Below are 22,259 nucleotides of genomic sequence, written 5' to 3' on the forward strand. Positions count from 1 at the left end.
CATAACACAGCAATAACACATGAAAAAATATAGCCTTAGTAGTTAAACCTGTTTGGAGGCTTTACTGAATCATATAGAATATTCATTGAACATGGCAACATTTATCAGAGCATTGCAAGGCGGACAGGGAATTGACAATGGTGCCAACTAAAGATAATAAATGCTATACAGGCATAGACTGCAACCCAGGAAAGGTAATGAGAGCTGTGCAACACCGCTATTTCCCGCTAGCGCGGTACATGGACTCAAAAATCCCAATATACCGGAGCCACAACATTCAAAGCTCTTAACCATATCAGCTATGAAAAGCCCACCATTTTATGATTCCCCTAAGTGAATCTAGCTTGATAGATGATACTTTTCATTTTAAAGCCGGCGAACATATCTTTCGATCAACGAAAAATACAAATAAACAAATGCGCAGCTATCAAATTGTGCAGACAAAATTACTTTTACATAAAAGGAAAACAAACCTACATATTCGAACAGTTACAGTAATACAAATAAGGATAAATATTAGAAACAATTTACTGGATGAAACAAATCCTTTACGTATAAGAATAACTCATGCAACAATATAACTGCTTCAAATGTCAGACGGATTTTCATATTCCAAACAAATTACTTGTTATCCTGTAGAGCGCACCAGGCTTTTCCCCCAGAAGACGTTTCGAATGGAAATGCCACAGACAACTTTAACAATCAAGTTGTGATATTTGAAGTAGAATTGCCTAATATCAGCTAATAAATTATAAGAGTTGCTGTTATAATTATCTTTTCATAGGGCCGAAGGAGTATTACTATTCGTCTAAAGTACATTAAGTTGTGCTCGACGAATAGAATAATGTTAATCTCGTTCCTGAAACAAAGTCCAGTTTAGAGAAACCGAGGTTCATATTGTTGCAGGCTAACTCAATAATCGGTAATCGATTCTCTAAACGCTGAGTCCAGCACTGGACCGCTAGACACTATTCAAAGTGTACGTTATGTCAAGTTTTCGAACAATTTCATGGTTTGAGTTATTCAAAGATCATGGATTTTGAACGTTTGAAACATTTTGTGAGAATTTTTATCAAGTTTTTCGCCGAAAAGTCGTAGATTAATTACTCTAAAATTAAAGAAAAAACTTAAACATATTTTGCCAAGTTACCTCGGAATCCTATTTCGATTTGAAATTGATTGTTATTAAATGTATGTATATTTTATGTAAAAACTACTTTACCTTAAGCAGCTAATGAAATTTTCAGGAAATCTTATCATTTTTGACTTCGTTTACTGAGTCATTTCCTTCTCGTCATTTGTGATGAAACACTATTATTGTCAGTTAAGCAGTTGAAATGAGAAGAAACTATACAAAAGTTTTAATCTAAGTTTCTGTCAATTTCGTTGTGTATTGTTTTTGTTACTACGGATCATCAGTAGACAGTGCTGATACATGTACGTACTTCTTTTACGAACATGAGACTTCTTGTTTTCATCAATATTAGAAAATAAAAGACGTTGTTCGACATAAAAGGACATAAAAGATGGTGACTAACATTTTATAATGTGTTACGTTGTGCTGTAAAAGTTTAATTATTCGCCATTTTACGAAAGATATAACATTGGGGCATATCTTTTTAGTATTGCGTTGTTTCCTCTTACTTTTAATAGAAGATTTTCTAATAATTAATATAGCTTTAGTCTTTTTTATCTAACGTCGCACCGACACAATTACATCATCATTATACTTTCCATCTTTGATAGTGGAGGAGGACCCTAGATGCCCCTCTGTACATTATTTCATCATGGGCGGGCCCCTGAGTAGAATCACCGACCTTCCGTAAGCCAAATTGATGGCTTCATCACATGAAGAATTCAACGCCCTGAGTGAGGCTTGAACCCATATCGGTGAGGGGCAAGTGATTCAAAGTCAGCGACCTTAACCACTCGGCCTTGGAGGCTCCTAATGGCTTAAAGTGGTTTGGCAATACTGATATATGTCCGCAAATTTAATGAAATAATAAATCAACATCTGTCGATAAAATCCCAGTTTGCAAATGCTTACTTTACTTCCGTTATACTTCCCAAATTGTTATGTCTTGAAGAAAAAAAAAGTTCTTAGTTTATTAACTGAATAAGTGATCTTGTCTATTTCTATAAGCTTAATTATAAATTGGAATACGCGCTATGTCAAGAAAACTCCGGACAACTAAAGTTACAGAAGTGTTTTAGATATTCCAGCGTTGGAAATATATTGATGTCTGATTTTTAGCATCTGGATGGGGAATGTAATAGATAATTAGAAGAGGTGACCCATCCCAGGATAAATGCCGTCTAGGCCAGACATTGTAAAAAGCGTAATAATACGCTCTCTGTGGCAGTTGCGGATTTTCAAATTTTATTGGTATTGTCTGATAAACTTTTGTAAATCGTTCTATTCTGGTTCGTAGAGTCTTTTTATTTGATCATCCCGCGTTATTTTTATAATAGAATGTTTCTATAAAATTAATGGATGTCGGTAGAGAGAATACCGGAAGTGAGAAGCAGCAATATTGGACCAGTGCCGACAAATAAATGTAGTATTGCAAAATACATTCTTAGTTAATAACCTGTCTTTGTCGGTTCTGATGGCTTTTTCTTTCTTTTTTCTTCTTTCTTTCTTTCTTTCTTTCTTTCTTTATTTATTTATTTATTTATTTCTGATTACAAACGAATTGTAGCAAAATAAATACCCCGATCACTACTGAAAAGGATTGTTAGTACCACTTGATTAGGGCACAGAACCCTTATTTGGTGAAAGAAATGAGTTGGGTAACTTTTACAACGAAAGCATAAAAATCATAAAAATAGGTTTTGTGGAATCATAGGATTAAGTAATAACTTGTCAATGGTAATAAGCGCACGAACGAGGCGAAAATAGTTATGTATCTGCCCCCAACAAAATGAGTGAATTTAAGTCTTGATATTACATGTAAAATCGTCTTTCACCCAGTTCGAATATATAAAAAAAAACATTTAACTTCTCTATTGGAACGTGAATAAGGATAATTAAAAGGAACATAATACAAAACGATGATACATTTTTTTGCATAAAAACAGCGAAAAGTCTTACTGTAATACTCATATACCAGACAATTTTCACCTAAAAAGTCAACAACCATAAAATATTAAGTTATTTCATGAACGTTCGTCATAATTTTGTGAATTGTTATTAACAAACTATGATCTTTGTTAACATTTACAACCCTAAAACTTTAAAGCAAACGTCAGATAATAAAAAGAATTAAACATTTCTGGAACTTAGGAATATTTACTGCCACAGGCGTTGCATTTACATGAAGTCAAACGTAATCAAGTATGAAAGGTTGTTTTTATGTTTGACACTAATAACTTATATATATGACAGTTAAAGTTATCCCTACAAACATTCGGACATCAATGAAATGCATTTTTATCGAATTACATGTCTGTACAGGCAGTAATTTGTTTCCTCGTCTGCTTTTATTCCTTTTAGCGAATTCACCTTTTTCTAGTCAGTTAATGGGTTTTGCAGAAACGTGTTTAGGTATGTAGTACCTGCTTTATCACATATATGTTAATCAAAACGGCTATATAGTAAAGTTCCTCTAAAACCGGTGATACTGGGCTTGAAAAGTAAGGAATACGGTAATAAACTGAGGAAAGAATTACTTTATCAAAATGTTGACTTCACTATTAATTTGTAACCGTACCACATTTTTATAATTCTTGAATTCTTGTCTCACTAACACCGGTTTTAGTAGAACTTTGTTTTACAGATATATAGATGGCTTCCATGATCCGTAAAGACCTGCAAGCATAACAACACTTAATCCCTATGATGTTAGTATCTTTATATAACACAAATCGGACCTCAGTTTGTAACAGTATTCCTTACTTTTCATTTTGTTACTGTACCACAGTTTTTCACTTCTTGTTATTAGCTTTGCAGTCAATAAATATCTTGAAAAAACTTCTTAGTTTCCAGACAGAATATAGATGAATTCATTAATAATATAAAAGCTCTTCAATACACCTAACAGATCGGTCAATTTATCTTGAATAATTATGTTCTTGTATACCGAGATTGTAAGTAATGAATTATTGCCGGCATTCTTTCCCGTTTGCGGCCTCTTGAGAAATATTTATAGAAAACTTGTGTGAACTTGAGAGTTCATAAAAATAACAATCATTGAATTTTTATAGACCTTTCAGGAGTTAATAGCTGTCAGTATCATGATTATTCCTTATAAGCATGAACATAGGTATCTTTGTTGTTGTATTATCTCTCTGAACATACATTGTATTACTTTATATTTGGTTTAGAGAATGGCGTTGTTGTTCGGCCGATAAATAAGGGGATAGAATTAAATTTTGGCATATACCAAGTTCATATTTTGATTGCAAAACACGTTTCCCATCATTTACTTGTACATGAGTAAGGTGTATCATACAGTTCATATTTCAGTTATAGCTCGGCAGGACATCTGTTGCACACATAACAGTGTGTCAAACGTATAATAATATAACATTTCGCGCCCACTTAAAACTTGCAGCATTGTCGCATGCTGTTTTGTTACGTATTTTGTTGTTTGGCTTTTCTGAAAATTTAATTACCTCCTACCTTCCAGTAAGCAGTTGGATATTCATGCGAACCTATACATCGAAATTGATAATGTTTGCTAGACTGGTGTTTTTATTTTGAGTTTAAAAAGTAATCGAACTTGCCGCCAGATTTTGAATAACTAACTGTGAATTAGTATTTAGCGGGTTATTCGAATGTTCAACTAACCACTACTTCCTGCCTACCAACTTTACTGTCATAGAGAAGTATGGTGTTCCGATAGGGCCAGTGCTTTTTCCCAAGAACGCAATGCGCTAAGGTACGACAGTACAATGGCGAAGCGAGACAGTACGATGGCAAAGCACGATAGTACGATGGCGAATGACGATAGTCTGATGGTTACAGTCCATCGCACAGTAGTGCTTCACCATCGTACCGTCGCGATTCGCTATTGTACTGTCGCGCCTTGCCATTGTACTGTCGTGCTTCATCATTGTATTGTTGCGCTTCGCCATCTTACCGTCATACCTTCTCGCCTCGCAGGAAGCAGGCACTTGTCTTAACGGAACACAGTAGAGAAAATCCACAGAAAACATTGAGCACAATAAGCAAGCCAGAGCCACACATCGCAACCACAAAAATAGGAACTGCAGTTGAAAGATATATGAGACGGGTTACTTCCAGGCAGAAACTAGGGGCACCGTTTTTGAACAGCAAGAAACCTGTATGAAACGGAAGTTGAAGTTCAAACGTGTTTGGGGCATGCCTACTTCTGACATCACCTTTTTCAATTAGTTTGACAAGACAGTGTAAATAGATTAAATTCTCGCCGAGATAGGCTGCAACATATTTATTTACAGAAATGTTACATTTTTCTGTGATGTATATTCGGTTTGCAGATAAACAAATTTATGGATGTTAGACTTAATTTGCAAGAAGAGGTTTACACATGAATATGGTGAGAAGACCTGTACTATTAGCTTGGTCATGTTCCTTGACCCATTTCTCATATTCGCCTTTCGCTTTTAATTCTTGGACTGTCTGTACCGCTACTTCAACATCCTCCTTTGTTGCAAATGACCAGTATGAACTGGTTGCACGCCAAGACTCGTCTAATGGACCATCCAGGTTGTAATAAGTGTTGTACATATCTGAACCCAATATATTCAGTTTCTGAATACATTTTATACCAGCATCTTCAAATATTTTATCAAACTGCTCAACAGAAAGAATGCACTCGGCGATGAATCGATTCGTTAAGTCCATATTTAGCTGTGTGAACCACGTGACTCTAGACGCTGTCGTTGCAAGCATTGATGATACAATGATATAGCCACCCGGCCGAACGATTCTGACTGTTTCTTTGAGTGTATTCACACTGTTCGGAAAAGCAGAGTTCCCTCGGTCAAGATGGTTGATAACCTAATGAAGAAACAGAATACTAATCACCTTTTATCAGATAACAGACGGAAAAAGGGTACTTTATTGAGCGATTTGCTACAAAGAAGTTTGAATCCTTTAAAACATAGGACTCCAGGATATATCTATTTTACATTGTATCCTAAGAAAATATTACAACTTAATTGCCTCTCAACGAGCTGGTTTCGAGCCTCACACAAGACGTTGCGTCTTTTGTGTGAGAAAGCCATCCAGCTGGCTAACGGGATTGTTGGTGCTATCAAGGTGCACGCCCGTGATGAAATAATGCACGGAGGGGCACCTCGGATCTTCCTCCACCATCAAAACCTGGAAAATCGCCATAATTAGATAAATAGATTTATTTCTGTGTACATGATTAAAAGTTTTAAAATAATCAGTTACGTAAACTGCAATATAAAACACAAATGTAGCTGGGTGTGATTTCCCCTTTTTAAAATCTTCAGGAATAGGTACTGTCTCGTAAATGTTAATAATAATACTCAATTTTTGAAAGAGTTCTATTGTTTATCATATTGCGTTTTACTTTTTAAGTGTTTTAAGATAGTTCTAGATAATGTGTACTCCACGCTGGACAACAGATTTTCTCAAATAACTCACACACATTTCAGTGTTTTACAAAGCTTTATCATCTGAGAATTTCATTACAACGGTAAATCAGTAAAAAAGCATAATATGATTTCACAAGATAAGGTTTTTAGGGACCGATGTAGCGCATTTGATGAATATTAGACTTCCGCTGACAGCATTCGACAAGGTCACGCTAAATAAAGGATCATTTACAGGGAATTAAAACGGTAGGACTTAAAGATGACCGTTTCAAGCATGGTTCCGCTATATACAGGTGACCGCTATTGCAGGTTAAACTGTACATTTCAACACAAAGGATGACACAAAAAAGAGACAGTATCTCTTATTTCCATTATGATCCTTGTTTCGCTGTTACGTTAAACCTAAAGCAACATAAATGAAATGTGTGTAACATCAAGTACTTTATCAGAAAACTTTGTTATGTAAAATGTACAAACCGTGTTAAACATAACAGCATCAAAAGTTTCATCCGGAAACGGGATCGTTGGCATTTTTGCCTCAATAACATCTGTAACAATTCCCATTGTTATGTATTCACTTAGTTTGCCTTTGGCTTTCTCTAACATCCCAGACGATGCATCTAGAAGAGTCATCTTCCTGACTCCCATTTCAATGAATGCTTTTGCATAATTTCCTGTTCCACAGCCAGCATCTAAAATGTTTCGATGATTTTATCTTTACAATAGATTGTTTTGTTTGCGTTAGCGCCTTTTATCGACATAACGGCGGTCAGTTAACCTAACCGGCGTTTCATGGATTTTGTACCGATACTAACCTCTTATTCGGATGTACCTGCAAACTTCTCTATAACTCACAAGAAGTAAATACGAACAGGAAAACTCATATTATACCTTTTGTATTGTATGTTGGTTTAATGGCAGGTTTAATCGGAATACAGAACAACCGCTAAAAGAAGATACTAAAACGTTTCATTTTATGATAAAATTCTCGGTTTGACTGCCATATGTTTAATTGAATTTTGTTAAGTAGGAACAGATAAAAGACCCAATTTCAAAGGGCTAATTTTATTATTGGCTAAAAATATTCTTGTACTGGACAAACATATGAACATGAATTGAACAAACACCTAGCACAATATACGAATTTAAATTTCAGAAAAAAAAACCGATACATGGGTATGCATCTAGACTTCGACACAGTCTCGCATTTGAGTATGCAGGTTGTTTTCCTGACACAATTTATATATTTTACCCATATCGCGTGCATGCCTCTTCAAAAGACCGTAATGCAACTATTATGAATAAGAAGGACATCGCTGTTCTGTACGTGCCTCACTGAACCTTGGTCAACAGCTTTTCTGTAAAGGCTTTATACAGGCCAACCCTGTAGTACCCCTTTTCGTGTTCAGGCGATGAACTGATGGTAGGTACTACCTAAAGAATTAAAATGTAATTGTTACATTCATACTATTTTATGTGCAATTTTATCTTTTAACTCTTGAGCAGCGTGCCCATTTTGGGCCATTTTAGCAATACTAGTAAAGCAAACACAACGTGAAAAGCTTTGTACTAATGTAATAAGTGATGCTTTGTTTGCCGTATCTACCTGTTAACAAGAAAAGAACATTTATATACGGCATTGTGTTTTAGTTAGGCGATGTTTTGAAAAATTTCCTGCAGAAGTTCCACCATGTCTCATTTCTTTTTTCACTATTCTAGAATAACTGTTCAGGATAAAAAGTTGTTTTGTTTGTTTGTTTTGGGTTTAACGCCGTTTTTTAACAGTTTCAGTCATGTAACGGCGGGCAGTTAACCTAACCAGTGTTCCTGGATTCTGTACCAGTACAAACCTGTTCTCCGCAAGTAACTGCCAACTTCCCCACATGAATTATCAGAGGTGGAGGACTAATGATTTCAGACACAATGTCGTTTATCAAATAGTCACAGAGAACATACGCCCCGCCCGAGGATCGAACTCGCGACCTCGCGATCCGTAGACCAACGCTCTCACCTACTGAGCCAAGCGGGCGGGCCGATAAAAAGTTGGATAACAAGGCCGGAAGTTTTGATATCTTATTTCAAAAACAGAATAACACAAAGCAAAAGACACCACTTACAATAAATGTATTTATTTCTTTCGTTCGCAAATCTTTCACCAGAAGTGCCACAATTCCGTTGGAGAGGAGTATCGATTGTGCCCGAATTGGCGATTAGAAGCCGCGTTGAATGAAACCAAAACAGCTTTACCACAAATAGCGCTGGTACCTGAAAGTCTCCAGCGAGTTTAAGCTTAGCCTAAAAATGTCAGCGAGGTTGGTCTACGGTCGATAGTAATAACGATAAAATTGGAACTCAATTGACAATCGGACCACTGTACCTCAAGGTTAATGCAAGGCTACATCTGCAAATCAAATTTCATGTACAGAGCATAACTAAAAAAAGTATTAAGGGTATTGACTTGACTTCAGATTTGGAATATAGGCATTTGGTGATGAGAAGATGTGCAGAGTGCAACGATCTTCAAAAGAATTCCCCCACCCCCATCCCCCCAAAAAATGTTCTTCGACTGGCGGAACTCTTGTTAAATAAAACACACAAGTTTACAAACTGCACACCTGCAATTTTTTACCGCTGTATAACTGCAACATAACAGCCATGATGTCAGCCCCAACTGCATTTCGCTGCCTGTCATAGACGCGTGATGCCTTGTTGTAATTTTCGTAAGTGCTCATATTTATCAGGCCTTAGTCTGCAATAAAAACATCGATTTTCATCCTTTAAAGATATGTAAAGAAGACATAAATAACTAAATCATTGTATTTAAACGTGGTAGAAAACAAAGACTTGCCAGTAAGACAGTGCGATCCACTATTCGGCGATTTGACAGTAAAATGAATTTATGTCTCAATAAGAGACCTCTACTAAAAGGAAGATATATAGTACCAAAGTTATTTCAAGAAAACGTAGTTTGTCAATATATTTAAGTATGAAATGGGCATCATTTGGTCAAAAATACAAATCATAGTTATGGGGATTGTTACCACACATGCAGATAATGATGTTAAAAGATATATTTTAAGTTTCAAGTCATTATCTTATATTGTACTAAAGTTATTTCCAGAAAGCGAAGATTGCCAAAAACTTTAAGTATGAAAGGGGCATAATTCTGTCAAAGATAAGATTAGAGTTATGGGGATTGTAACCAAAAATGCAGATGATGATTATAAATAAATATATTAAATTTCAAATCATTATCTTTTAAAGTACCAAAGATGTGTCTATAAACGAAGCTTTCGAAAAAATTCAACATGAAAATAATTCCAAGTGCAACATCTTGGTGACCTTGACCTTAGGTATAATGGGTCCAGCCTCTGCACATACTTTGCTTGTATGCTGGAAATGTTTATGTGAACTTACAGTAAGATATTAGCAAAAGTAACAAAGATATGACAGAAAAAAACTAGAGTTGTCACAGGAGTGACGAATTATACTCAACAATATGGCCTTGTCACGGAACTAAGCCAATGTCAAAGCCGAACTTGCTTGACCTTTGACTTACTGACCTCACAATCAATACAGGTCATCTGGTGGTTACGATCAACCTCCCTATGAAGTTTCATGATCTTCGGCCTAAGCGTTCTCAAGTTATTGTCCGAAAAAGGTTTATATGTTCAGGGTCACTCTGACCTTTGCCCTTTGTAACTCAAAATCAATAGGGGTTATTTGCTGGTCATGACCAACCTCCCTATTAAGTTTCGTGATCCTAGTCCAAAACGTTCTGAAGTTATTGTCCGAAAACCATTTTAAATGTTCCGGGTCACTGTGACCTTGACCTGTGACCTACTGACTCAAAATCATTAGGGGTCATCTGTTGGTCATATCCAAACTCCCTGTTAAAGGAAAAGGAAATGTTGTTCTTTATGTTAATTCCATCTGGCAGTATTTCTTAAATCATTTAAAGAAGTGAGAGAATTTTCAAAATCGGCTTGAAATGAGAAAGATATAAGCATTTAAATATTTCATCAAAATGGCTGCCATTTGTTTCCATGGCAACAAAAACATGGTGGTTTAATTTTTTTTTTATCATACTTTTCATCATACTTGAATTGTATTTACATATCTGAGTGTAAGAATTTCTCCGCTTTTTCCAGCTCTATAATGAAAGAATTTTACACACCAAAGAAACATATAAAATTAATCTAGTTAAAAGGTTATGTGCTAAATAAAGAATTCAGCAATGTGTATATGACGTCCATGATCAACCATTTTCTATAATTTCAAACTGCCATATCTTTTAAATAGTGGTCTGATTTTAAAAATTCTTTCAGCGTTATGAAAGGCTTGATGATGGCTTTCATATAAAATTAACTTTTTGTCAGGCATTTCTTGTCCTTTAAGGTTCGTGATCCTAGGCCCAAGTATTCTCAAATTATCGTCCGGAAATGGTTTAACTGTTCCTGGTCACTGTCATTTGACCTTTGACCTATCGATGTCAAAATCAATAGGGGTCACCTGCTGGTCATGATCAACCTCCCTATTAAGTTTTCGTGATCCTAGGCCAAAGCCTTCTCAAGTTATCGTCTGGAGACGGCTTCACTGTTCCGGGTCACTTTGACCTTGACCTTTGACCTACTAATATCAAAACCAATAGAGGTTATCAGCTATGCATGACCAACCTTCCTGTCAACTGTCATGATCCTAGGTCTAAGTGTTCTTGAGTTATCATCCGGAAACCGATTGGTCTACGGATCGAGCGACCGCTCGACATCTGCAAAACAATATACCCCTCCTTTATTAAAGGGGAGCATAGATATAACAATTAAAACTATGTTTAAAAACCTGTTATAACCATACAAAATACAAATAAGGTCTCTTACCTTCATCAAACGCAGCAACTTACTTCTGTTGCAAGGGAAAAGGGATATCCAATGACTCTTCGTTCTGCGCACAACTTATTTTCGTAATAACAAGAATAATATCGCAACTAAAATTTAAACCAACTAAGACGATATCAGTTAGGTGACTTAACTCTTTATTTTGACATACAATTACCCTAATATAGGGCAATTTTCAACTTGGGTACTCAATGATTTGGCAGAATTTACAATGTAATCTACAATATTTAGATGTTATAGATAAAATTACTTCAGACATATTATTGTAACATTCAAATTATTTTCGCTGAAAAACAATTTCTGTGGAAGTATTTCAACGGTTTTGGCATCGGTGTTTAAAATTTAATTTATACATTTATACTTGTAAACGGATTGTTGTTTTTTTTCAGGATATCGTAGCTATCATGGAAAACAACATTTTTATGTAAATGTTTGCGTAATTTTGACATATTGTTTCGAAATTGTGATTTGGCCCGATTTTGTACACAGGAAAATACATTGAGGTCATTACCCATGAATTTAACATTATTGAAAGTATCTTAAACATTCAAAAAGAACTTGCTACTGCTACACACCTTTTGAATGATACATAGTTAATATCCGAATCTAGCAAAAAACGCTGTTCATGAGAAACCGTGTTACGGATTAAATAGATCAAACTATAGGCCCTTGTCTAAAGGTATAGATTTAGAACGACCAACTACATTTTATCGCAGTATATCACAATTTTTTAATTGACTATCTGATAAGACCTTTTGAACTGGTGTACGAAATGTACCAAAACTTTATACTGAATTTGTTATATTGTAATTCAAATACAATATCAATTTCATAAAAGCCTCGTTAATATTGGAAGCAAGATCATATCTAAAAATAGACATTGTATCGAATAAATGAATGACTAATATTGATTTCACGGCAATTTGACGCAAAGAGGACAAAACATAAAATATAATTCAAATTCTATTTTAAGCTTATAATAATTTATACGGTGTTCCGTTTGGACCATCGATATTTTAATTTCTGAACCCTATATCTCGAAAGTCGAAATCACGAAACTATGATGATGCAAGGTGAAAATACGATGGTGAAAGTCGAAATCTCGATGGTGAAAACTCGAAACAACGATGGTGAAAATCAAAATTACGATGATGAAAACGCGTTATCATTTCGCGTTTTCACCATCGTGGTTTCGTGTTTTCATCATCGTGCTTTCGACTCTCTCATCGTAGTTTCGACTTTCAACATCGTGGTTTCGACTTTGAGGCAAATTCTACGAAATAACGGGTGGTGAAAGTCGAAATCACGATGGTGAAAGCGAGGGAGCTACCGGTACCATTTTTTACGTCTTTGTTCGAAAGCGGATGGTCTAACACTAGGCTATCGAGACATTTTAGGTCTTAAAATTGTCAGTTATAAACAAGGCGATACTGAAATAAATATAACTAAAAGTATTTACTATTCAGATTTTAAAAGTAAGTACATGTTTGTTTAAAAAAGATATGTATTTATGTGAGCAGAAATAGTTTGGATAACTCATTCTCTGTACATCAAAATATTTTTATTCACTGCGCTGTTTATAAAAAAAAAGATAAATAATAATTAGTGTATCCTGTGATAAATAATAATAGTCTGAACCCAAGTAATACTTTGACCTTTAGACTGCGACTCTAATACTTATTAACGGACATGGTGCTTTGCTATAGTTCATGTCAAGCTATTTGAATTGCCATCATTCTGTAAAGAAGTTACAAGAAAATTCCCAAAAAAATCTTTTACCTGTAATAGTGACCTGGACATTTAGCTAGAGGTCAACATCATCTTGTTATAGTGAAATGTTAGCTACAAATTCTTAGATACAAAGTTATAGATCAGACAGTGGTGTTGGACTTGCATGTATTGTCTAGTTATGGTCATTTTTTTGCCAAGTATGCAAGACCAGACAAGAAAACTAACGTAACATCTTTGACCGCTAAATGTGACCCATTCCTTTCATCTAGAGGTCTGTGTATATATTAAAGCAACACAGTGTCAAATCATGGGGAATGTTCAGTGAAGTTATTTGAATATCCATGCATGCATAAACAAGTTATAGTCTGGAAAATACAATCTTATAAAATCGTCGACCACATATTTGCAAACCTGACCTTCGAGCTAGGGGTTTGGATTTTACCCGCGACATATCTTCACACAAGAAATATTGGTAAAACGGATGAATTCTCCTCGAATTTTGCACTCATTCTAACGGATGATTAAGAAAATATGCGCTCCCCCTCTTTGGAGTTAAGCATCCTATGATTTTTTGCTGAATCCCAGGCAGTGGTTGCTGAGAAATACTCCTGATTATGATGGCGCTATAGTTTACTAATGTTGAATAATCAAAGAGCAATAAATAAGTGAAAAATCATCCAGTCTGAACATGAAGATAATATGCGCATCTCATCTTAAGAGTAAAGTTTCCTTTGATGTTTCACTAAATTCGAACCAGTGGATCCTGAGAAATTCTCCGGACAAGAATTGTACTGTAGTTATATACTATAGCTGAAAAATGAAAGGGTAATAACTGAGTGAAAAATCATCCAACTGGAACATAAAAGCAATATGCGTATCTCCTCTTTATAGTAAAGTTTCCTATGAAAATTTGCTATATTCCAACTAGTGGTTGCAGAGAAATACTCCGGACAAAAACTGTTCTATAGTATACTAGGGTTGAATAATCAAAGGGCAATAACTCGATGAAAAATCATCCAACTAGAACACGAAGAAAATATGCGCATTGCCTCTCAATAGTAAAGCTTTCTGTTAAGTTTCAGTAAATTCAAACCAGTGGTTGCTGAGAAATTCTCTGGACAAGAATTGTACTATAGTATACTATTGCTGAATAATCAAAGGGCTATAACTGGTTGAGAAATCACCCGACCGAAACACAAAGATAACAAGCGCATATACTCTTAAGAGTTAAGCTTCTTTTGAAGTTTCAATACATTTTAACCAGTGGTTACTGAAAAATACTCCGGACAAAAACTGTACTATTGTATACTAGGGTTGAATAATCAAAGGGCAATAAATGGATGAAAATTCATCCAACCAGAACTATAAGCGCCCTTCTCCTCTTAAGAGTGAAGCTATATGAAGCTTTACTATATTGCAACCAATGGTTGCTGAGAAATACACATTAGTATAATACTGTTGAAAAATGAAAGGGCAATAACTGAGTGAAAAATCACCCATCCGGCACATGAAGACAATATGCGTATCTTCTCTTGATAGTAAGGCTTCCTAGTATGACGATTCGATATATTCTAACCAGTGATTGCAGAGAAATACTCTGGACAAGAATTGTACTATAGCATACTAGTTTTGAATAATCAAAGGGCAATATCTCAGTGATAAAGCATTCAACTGGAACACAAAGAAAATATGCGCATTTCATTTTGATAGTAAAGCTTTCTATTAAGTTTCAATAAATCCCAACCAGTGGTTGCTGACAAATACTCCGGAAAAGAATAGTACTATAGTATACTATTGTTGAATAATTAAAGGGCTATAAATGGGTGAAAAACCATCCGGCCGAAACATAAAAATAACAAGCGCATTTCCTCTTGATAGTAAAGCTTCCTTTTTCCAACCAGCAGTTGCTGAGAAATTCTCCGGACAAGAATTGTACTACAGTATACTGCTGTTGAATAATCAAAGGACAATTACTCTGTGAAAAATCCCGGACAAGAAATGCGGTACGGACGGACGAAGCGACGACTTTATTTTCCCTTCGGGAAGCATAATTTAGGAAAGTATTAGTGCCAAGTTATTTAAATATCTAGGCATTCATAGCAAAGCAAAGGATCAGATAATAAATGACCGTAAATCTTTGACAAATATGTGACATTGACATCTGAGTCAGGGATTTGTGTCTTGCACGCGACAGACTATCTTGTCAGGTGCTAAAGTTATTTTGAAATCCGATCAGGAGGGTAGGATATAACTTTCGAGCAAAGGAATTTTTTGTTGAGCCTGTTCTTGAGATGTAAAAACTCTCGAGCCCACTACCACCGGTTTTAGTGGAACTCTTTTTACGAATAATATAAATGGACTCCATGATCCGTAAGGATTTGAAAGTTTAACACTGAATCAGTATGAACTGAGATGCGAGTTTTTTTCCATCAACTTTATTAACTTTATTAACTTTATATTGATTAAGTCTTGTCTGGTTGTTATCCTTTCAAGTTCTTAAGGATTATGGGGTTCATCTGTATATTTACTTTAAAAGTTCCACTAAAACCGAGGCTAGTGGGCTTGAAAAATAAGAAATACGGTAATAAGTTGAGGAAAGAATTATACTTTATCAAAATATTGACTTTTTGCGGTATTCTACTATTCATTTTGTAACTGCACCACATTTTTACAATTCTTGAATTCTTGATATTAGCTTTGAAGTCTAAAAGTATACATCAAAAGGATTTAAAACTAGAAAATGCTTTTGTAAAAAAGCGCATGTCTCCCACAATGCAAAGTCCTATAGGCAAGAAGTCAATAGGGGTCAGGAGCAAAAGTCAAAGAGACACTGATGGTTGGCTGCAATAGAGATCATCTGCTTGGCATGTCCAATCATCCCGCTAAATTTCAACACTCTTGGCCTAGTGGTTCTCAAGTCACTGTTCAGGCTTCTGTGACCTTGACCTTTGATCAAGTGACCTCAAAATAAATAGGGGTCATCTACTCTGCAAGTCCAATCATCCTATTAAGTTTCAACATTGTAGGTCAAGTGGTTCTCAAGTTATTTCCAAAAAATGATTTTACATGAACAGGCCATTGTGGCCTTGACCTTTAATAGACTGACCCCAAAATCAATAGGGGTCATCTACTCTGCATGTTCAATCATCCTATGAAGTTTCAATATTCTGGGTCAAGTGGTTCTCAAGTTATTGATCGGAACTGGTTATCAATGTTCAGGACCCTGTGACCTTGACCTTTAACGGAGTGACCCCAAAAACAATAGGGGTCATCTACTCTTCCTGACCAATCATCCTATGAAGTTTCAACATTCTGGGTCGAGAGGTTCTCAAGTTATTGATCGGAACTGGTTATCAATGTTCAGGCCCCTGTGACCTTGACCTTTAACAGAGTGACCCCAAAATCATAAGGGGTCATTTAGTCTGCATGAACAATCATCATATGAAGTTTCAACATTCTGGGTCGAGAGGTTCTCAAGTTATTGATCGGAAATGGTTTCCATGTTCAGGCCCCTGTGGCCTTGACCTTTAACAGAGTGATCCTAAATTCATTAGGGGTCATCTACTCTGTATGACCAATCATCCTATGAAATTTCATCATTCTGGATCAAGTGGTTCTCAAGTTACCGGAAATGGTTTTCGATTTTCAGGCCCCTGTGACCTTGACCTTTCACAGAGTGACCCAAAAATCATTAGGGGTCATCTACTCTGCATGACCAATCACCCTATTAAGTTTCAACATTCTGGGTCAAGTGGTTCTCAAGTTACTGACCGGAAATGGTTTTCAATGTTCAAACCCCTGTGACCTTGACCTTTAATGGAGTGACCCCAAAATCGATAGGGGTCATCTACTCTGCATGTACAATCATCCTATGAAGTTTCAACATTCTGGGTCAAGTGGTTCTCTAGTTATTGATCGGAAATGGTTTTCCATGTTCAGGCCCCTGTGACATTTACCTTTGACAGAGTGACCCCAAAATCGATAGGGGTCATCTACTCTTCATGACCAATCATTCTATGAAGTTTCAACATTCTGGGTCAAGTGGTTCTCTAGTTATTGATCGGAAATGGTTTTCCATGTTCAGGCCCCTGTGACATTTACCTTTGACAGAGTGACCCCAAAATCGATAGGGGTCATCTACTCTTCATGACCAATCATCCTATGAAGTTTCAACATTCTGGGTCAAGTGGTTCTCTAGTTATTGATCGGAAATGGTTTTCAATGTTCGGGCCGCTGTGACCTTGATCTTTGACGGAGTGACCCCAAAAACAATAGGGGTCGTCTACTCCAGCAGCCCTACAACCCTATGAAGTTTGAAGGTTCTAGGTCAAATGATTCTCCAGTTATTGCTCGGAAATGAAGTGTGACGTACGGACGGACGGACGGAAGGACAGGCGGACGGACGGACAGGGCAAAAACAATATGTCTCCTGGGGGAGACATAATTACCAAGACAACATATTCTTTACTAGTTTCGACTTTTATGCCTTCGTCAGTATATTGTAAGAACTTCTTATTTTCCAGACAGAATATAAATGAATTCATTAATAATATAAAAGCTCTTCAATGCACCTAGACAGATTGGCCAATTTGTCTAGAGTATGCTCTTGTGTACTTAGATTATCTGTAATGAATTGTTGCAGGCAGTCTTTCCTTTTTTACGGCCTCTTACAAAATAGTTGTAGAAAACTTCTGTGAACTAGAGATTTCATGAAAAATAGAATCATTGAATCGTTACAAATCGATCTGCAGTTATTAGCTGTCAGTTTCGTGAGTGTTCCTTATATGCAGGACCATATGTATTTTTCATGTTGTATTATTTCGTCCCATAAATATAAATAAAAGAATAGAAATTAAATTTTAGCTTATACTGACTTCAGTTTTTCATTGCAGATACGTGTCCCATCATTAACGTGTACATAAGCTAGATCTATCATACAGTACATATTCCAATGATAGCACATTGGACACCAGCTCCATATACAGGTAAAGGTTGATATTAGACGTCAACTTTAGCATTGTCATTTATTGATTTTTGTAATAATTTTTCCAAATATGTGTTAATCGACATTTATTTTGATTGAGTAAAATGAGTTTATGTAAAGACGAAAAAGGACCAAATATAATTATAAAGTTATGTCAACACAAATTCTTACGCATTGTCAGGTATTTTTACTTTTTACTAAATTAATCAATATATGTTTGGAATATTGCTCTACGAAAAATAGCGTAAGAGGTGTTTCACTTACCATTACCTCTCATGAACAGACTCAATCAAACCGAGCCTGCTATAATTTTGCTTGGTTGCAAACTATGTATCAAATGGATATTTTTACAGATTTTAGTAAACTATCACAACAGCAGTCTTTACGTGCCTCGTTCTTGGATTCATTGTTGTTATATTTTCTGGTCATTTGGGATCATGGAGTCCATTCAATATCTATGTGATAGTATTCCGCTTAAGCCGGTGCTAGGGGATGTGAGAGGTGTTGCACATACCATTACCCCTCATGAACAGACACTACCAAACAGGGTCTGCTATTATTTTGCTTGGTTGCATTATATGCTTCCACAGGATACTTTTACAGATTTTATTACCGCTACTGACAAAAATTAGAATATTTTTGTCTGCATGTTGTCTTTTATGGAAACACTCCAAGAACATATATAATGATGTAAAACATAGACTAAGAAGATTTCGCCTTAACTAAATCCATTTCTGTAAGTACAAATCACTCCGCATTGTAACATATTTTTACCTTTGATTAATTACTATGTGTTTTGAAGTATTACTTTACGAAAAACAAAGCGTGTAAACGCTGCTGACAAAGTAAAGGATAATTATGTCTACGTGCAATCTTTGATAGAATCACTACAACACTCAGTCTAGTCTTTGCAACCGAAATAGGGAAAACTAATACGTATATAACAACAAATTAGTCTTCATCAGGCTGGAATCATTCCAGTGAAAGAACAACAGTTGTTGTGAGCTTAATGAAATATTCATTGAACATGGCACTACTTGAACTAAAGACTGGTTATTGAAAAGGCGAATGCCCGTCACTGAGGCAATTGATTGTCTACAAACGTACCTATAAAAAGATCGTCTTTAAAGTAAAATCCAATCATGAATAAAAAAACAGACTTATCGAGATTATGTCTGATATGTGAGGTCGTGATAAGTGCAATATTGTAATATACAATAGCACCTGTTTGATTTGAATGGACTTCCGGATCTCAAAGTTCTACAGCCGCAACATTGCATTTTTTCTCCACGGCACTATAATCTCAACTATAACCTCACTGAAATATTATTCTCGGTACTTCAAAAATATCCAATCGTCACAAAATTCAAGTAAATGTCTGAAGTGTGTTCAAGATGCGATCCACTAAAGTTTTAAATCTGACTTTTTGAGAAATAATCCTAATATTTAAACTGCTGATTAAGCAAATATAAAGCCTTTAGACCTCATAGAAGTTTTAATATGACCGGCTTATCTATACCAATTCAATTTCAAGAAACTGGTTGCTATGTAACAACACAGAGCAGTTCATATTTGATAAAAAGGACAAGAAATAAAACAGATATCACTCTTTGCATATTGCCACAAAAATGATACAGCAGCAATTTTGAGCAGGTTAATTAACGTTTGGTACTGTCAAAACATTTAAGCTCGTTTGTTTTATGTTTTCATTAACTATACGTTCAGTGCTCCCTCTCTACAACAACACCCTTTGGGACACGGAAAATTTGGTTCTTGTTCGGAGGGAGTTGTTGTAGAGAGGTAAAATAAAGAACAAGAGGGCCATGATGACCCTATATATCGCTCACCAGAGTTGATCTGGCCTTCTGACCTAGTTTCTGACCCCACATGATCAAGAGTTGAACTTGACTTAAAGATCATCAAGACAAGCATTCTGATTAAATTTCATTAAGATTTGGTTACAACTATGACCTCCAGAGATTTCACAAGCTTTTCCTTTGATTTGACCGGATGACCTAGTTTTTGACCCCACATGACCCAGATTCGAACTTGACCTAGAAATGATTAAGACAAACATTCGACCCAGTTTCACAAAGATTGAGTTACAACTGTGGCCTCAAAAGTGTTCACAAGCTTTTTCTTTGATTTGATAATGTGACCAAGTTTTTGACCCCACATGACCTAGTTTCAAACTTGACATAGAAATCATCAAATCAAACTTTCTAAGTTTCATAAATATTGGGACACAACTGTGGCTTTTAGAGTATTCAAATGCTTTTCATTTGATTTGACCAGGCGACCTAGTTTTTGATCCCGCATAACCCAGTTTCAAACTTGACCTAGGGGTTCTCAAGACTAACATTCTGACCAAGTTTCATAAAGACTGGGTCAAAAATTTGGTCTCTAGAGTGTTCACAAGCCTTTCCTATGATCTGACCTGGTGACCTAGTTTTTAAACCCATATAACCCAGTTTCAAACTTGACTTAATGATCGTCAAGACTAACATTCTGACCAAGTTTCATAAAGATTGGATCACAAATGTGGTCTCTAGAGTGTTCAAAAGCATTTTCTTTGATCTGACCTACTGTCCTAGTTTTTGACTCTTTATGACCCAGTTTCAAACTTAACCTAAAAAATATCAAGACTAAACTTCTGACCAAGGTTCATAACGATTGGGTCAAAATGTGGTCTCTAGAGTTTTCACAAGGTTTTTCTTTGATCTGACCTACTGACCTAGTTTTTGATCCCACATAACCCAGTTTCAAGCTTCATTTAAAGATCATCACGACTAACATTCTGACCAAGTTTCATAAAGACTGGATCAAAAATTTGGTCTCTAGAGTGTTCACAAGCTTTTCCTATGATCTGACCTGGTGACCTAGTTTTTAAACCCATATAACCCAGTTTCAAACTTGACTTAATGATCGTCAAGACTAACATTCTGACCAAGTTTCATAAAGATTGAATCACAAATGTGGTCTCTAGAGTGTTCAAAAGCATTTTCTTTGACCTGACCTACTGTCCTAGTTTTTGATTCTTTATGACCCAGTTTCAAACTTGACCTAAAATTTATCAAGACTAAAATGCTGACCAAGTTTCATAAAGATTGGGTCAAAAATGTGGTCTCTAGAGTGTTCACAAGGTTTTCATTTGATCTGACCTACTGATCTAGTTTTTGATCCCACATAACCCAGTTTCAAGCTTCATTTAAAGATCACCACGACTAACATTCTGACCAAGTTTCATAAAGATTGGGACAAAAAAAGTGGTCTCTAGAGTGTTCACAAGCTTTCCCTCTGATCTGACCTACTGACCTAGTTTTTGATCCCACATAATCTAGTTTCAAATTTGACTTAGAGATCGTCAAGACTAACATTCTGACTAAGTTTCATAAAGATTGGGTCAACAATGTGGCCTCTAGAGTGTTCACAAGCTTTTCCTTTGATCTGACCTACTGACCTAGTTTTTGACCCTACATAACCCAGTTTCAAAATTCACCTAGAAATTATCAAGACTAACAGTCTGACGTAGTTTCATAAAGATTGGGTCAAAATGTGGTCTCTAGAGTGTTCACAATGTTTTCCTTTGATCTGATCTGCTGACCTAGTTTTGACCCCACATGACCCAGTTTCAAACATGATCTAGAAAACATCAAGACTAACATTCTGATTAAGTTTCATAAAAATTGGGTCAAAAATAAGGTCTCTAGAGTGTTCACAAGCTTTCCCTCTGATCTGACCTACTGACCTAGTTTTTGACCCCACATGATCCAGTTTCAAACTTCACCTGGAAATCACCAAGATTAACATTCTGGCCAAGATTCATAAAGATTGGGTCAAAAATGTGGTCTCTAGAGTGTTCACAAGCTTTCCCTTTGATCTGACCTATTGACCTAGTTTTTAACCCAACATAACCAAGTTTCATTAAGATTAAGTCACAAATGTGGTCTCTAGTATGTTCACAATCATTTTCTTTGACCTAACCTACTGACCTAGTTTTTAACCCAACATAACCAAGTTTGAAATTTTCCCTAGAGATCGTCAAGACTAACATACTGACCAAGTTTCATAAAGATTGGGTCAAAAATGTGGTTTCT

General features: G+C 35.8%; 1 protein-coding gene across 1 annotated transcript; it reads right to left on the reverse strand.

Moving 5' to 3' along the window:
• Positions 1-5,399: 5,399 nt before the first annotated feature.
• LOC123537440 (biotin biosynthesis bifunctional protein BioHC-like) lies at positions 5,400-8,309 on the reverse strand. The gene is made up of 3 exons (XM_045321155.2): positions 7,805-8,309; positions 7,030-7,244; positions 5,400-5,986 (listed from the first exon to the last, which is right to left on the reverse strand). The coding sequence occupies exons 1-3, from the start codon at positions 7,806-7,808 to the stop codon at positions 5,489-5,491; spliced, it is 717 nt and encodes a 238-aa protein (XP_045177090.2). The 5' UTR covers positions 7,809-8,309; the 3' UTR covers positions 5,400-5,488.
• Between the last annotated feature and the right edge of the window lie 13,950 nt (positions 8,310-22,259).

The sequence above is a fragment of the Mercenaria mercenaria genome, chromosome 17 (assembly GCF_021730395.1).
Source record: "Mercenaria mercenaria strain notata chromosome 17, MADL_Memer_1, whole genome shotgun sequence".
NCBI classification, from domain to species: Eukaryota; Metazoa; Mollusca; class Bivalvia; order Venerida; family Veneridae; genus Mercenaria; species Mercenaria mercenaria.

What these genes read in the sequence shown, in the direction of transcription:
- LOC123537440 (XM_045321155.2), bottom strand. An exon ending in ATGCTGTTATGTTTAACACG is followed by an intron (nt 5,987 to 7,029) that starts GTTTGTACATTT and finishes TTTCTTCATTAG; the next exon opens with GTTATCAACCATCTTGACCG.